A 2,496-nucleotide genomic window follows, 5' to 3' on the forward strand; every position below is an offset into this window, starting at 1 on the left:
TAAGGTCTATATAAAGAGACTTCAGATACAGTATTAGGGACCACTAAGGTCTATATATCAGCATCATATCTTGGGACCTTTCAAGGCTCTTTGACAATAGTTTGAACTCACATCTTCTGCGGGTCTGTCAGATTTCCCAGAAGTCCGAGTGTTGTAGTTTTCTCCATCAGGTGCTGTACTTCCCTGACCGCTGGTGGCACGCCACGCTCAACCTGGACACCAGCGTCTTCATCTCCACCTTCCTCGGCTGAGGACAGACGCTGCCTCGGATGAGGACAGACGCCAACCTGGACACCAGCGTCTCTCCACACTTCCTCGGCTGAGGACAGACGCTCAACCTGGACACACCAGCGTCTTCGTCATCCCTTCCTCGTGAGGCAGACGCTCAACAAACACACAACTGTCCTTCCATCTTCCATCTTTAATTTCTGGGAACCATATTTAAGCCAAATGACCGTTACATTCCAGGTAACAAAGACAAATATGGGTTTTTATTTTTCTCTTTAAGAGGAGAGATGAACACTTTAACTCAGCGATATATATCAGCAGGAAACCTCCCCGGTCGATTACTTCAAACAACTAGTTTTCACATTACAGGGTTTCTCAGATATGCAAATGAGCAATTATCTCGCTAAACATACACATGCTAATTTGCATACATACATTTTCAGGACAGACAGACATGTGAGGGCTAGTTGTGTCACTGTGCGGATATATCGTGGGTGTGTGGTGTTGTGTGTGTGTGTGTGTGGTGTGTGTGTGTGTGTGTGTGTGTGTGTGTGTGTGTGGTGTGTGTGTGTGGTGTGTGTGTGTGTGTGTGTGTGTGTGTGTGTGTGTGTGTGTGTGTTTTTGGGGCTTCATGTCGACCAAAGTGAGACTTGAAGACTTTAAGAGACCTGCAATAATACAGTGAAAGATTTTTGACTTTTATAATGAAATAAAAGCGTGTTAATAACCTCTACGTGTTTCTTTGTGTCTGTTTAGATAATAGAGCCAAATATACAAAAACATAGCCCCCCCCCCCCCATCACCTTTACATCTAAGTAGACGTTGATTTTTATATGCGAGGTTTACAAAAACTACCCAGCTGCACTGAGTTACACGTGATAGTCTGACGACGTCTTTGACTGGAAACAAAACGGTGTTCAGCTTTATAGTTATTATAATTATTATTATCATTATTATAATTATTATTATCATTATTATAATCTGATCAGGACTCGTTATTTTACAAATACGCCACGCATCGCTACGCATGGATTAGTTTTACATTTACTACATTTTTGGAATTCCTGGTCAATAAAACTCATAAATAGGAAATTATACCTTATTGTTAAGTTTAAGAAATGATTTAGACTCATTAATTGAAGGATAATTACAGTTACAATTTTTTTTTTTTTTTTTTTATAAAACACCCAAAATTCAATGACAGTAGAGATCCTGTCCTTAGTTCTACTTGCGAAGCACGATGTGTGGTATCAATCATCCATGTTGTTTCCTGGTTCTTCAATTTAGAAACCCTTGTTTCTGACGTAGAGGTTTTGAAAATCGGGTCAAATCCGACCCAAAGACAACACAAGGGTTAAACCTACAACATAAAAAGATATTTAACCCGTTAAATTAAAGGGGAAAAGCTAAGAAGCCCAATATGAGTACTTTAAGTCAGATTTTGAACGCAGTACTTTTACTTAGAGTATTTTTATATTTGAGTACTTCTGAGTACATTGGTGTTGCAGGTTTGACTGGCGGCGCCCTCTAGTGACGCTTCTCAGGACTGAATCTCTTTTCTTTGGCTGTTTCTTGATTTCATAGCTTTGATTTTTGTGGGTTTTACGTTCATTTCTTTGTTTTATCTCCATATATAACAGCACGTTGCTGTTGCGTGTTTGCGTTTCATATCTGGCAACCCGGGTGTCAAAATAACAACAATAATAATAATAATAATAATAATAATAATAAATGTAATTCATAAAGTGATTTTCACGAACTCAAAGCTGTTCTACAGGGCAGGGAGATAAAAAATCAATGCACAACAAAACAAAACAAGATTCAGGCACAGATGGGGGGGCGGTGCTATGGATAGGCAGAGGTGCAGAGACGGGTCTTAAAGGGGGACTGGAGGACGATGAGGGACTCAGAGGTGAAGAGACAGGTCTTGAAGGGGGTCTGGAGGACGGTTAGGGGCTCAGAGGTGCAGAGACAGGTCTTAAGGACGGTGAGGGACTCAGAGGTGAAGAGACAGGTCTTGAAGGGGGTCTGGAGGACGGTTGGGGGCTCAGAGGTGCAGAGACGGGTCTTAAGGACGGTGAGGGACTCAGAGGTGCAGAGACGGGTCTTAAGGACGGTGAGGGACTCAGAGGTGAAGAGACAGGTCTTGAAGGGGGTCTTGAGGACGGTGAGGGACTTAGTGGTGCAGAGACGGGTCTTGAGGACAGTGAGGGACTCAGAGGTGCCGAGACGGGTCTTGAGGATGGTGAGGGAATCCGAGGATTTGCC

The 2,496-nt window shown here is 42.6% G+C and overlaps 1 protein-coding gene across 1 annotated transcript in view; it reads left to right on the forward strand.

Annotated features, from left to right (window-relative positions):
• Nucleotides 1-397, forward strand: part of jmjd8 (jumonji domain containing 8) — a 37,369-nt gene extending 36,972 nt beyond the window's left edge. Inside the window, exon 9 of the mRNA XM_032537568.1 lies at nucleotides 171-397. Coding sequence (XP_032393459.1) covers nucleotides 171-251 — 81 coding nt within the window. The 3' untranslated portion in view covers nucleotides 252-397. The remainder of the gene's footprint in view (nucleotides 1-170) is intronic.
• Nucleotides 398-2,496: the final 2,099 nt, after the last annotated feature.

This window comes from Etheostoma spectabile, chromosome 15 (genome assembly GCF_008692095.1).
Source record: "Etheostoma spectabile isolate EspeVRDwgs_2016 chromosome 15, UIUC_Espe_1.0, whole genome shotgun sequence".
NCBI classification, from domain to species: domain Eukaryota; kingdom Metazoa; phylum Chordata; class Actinopteri; order Perciformes; family Percidae; genus Etheostoma; species Etheostoma spectabile.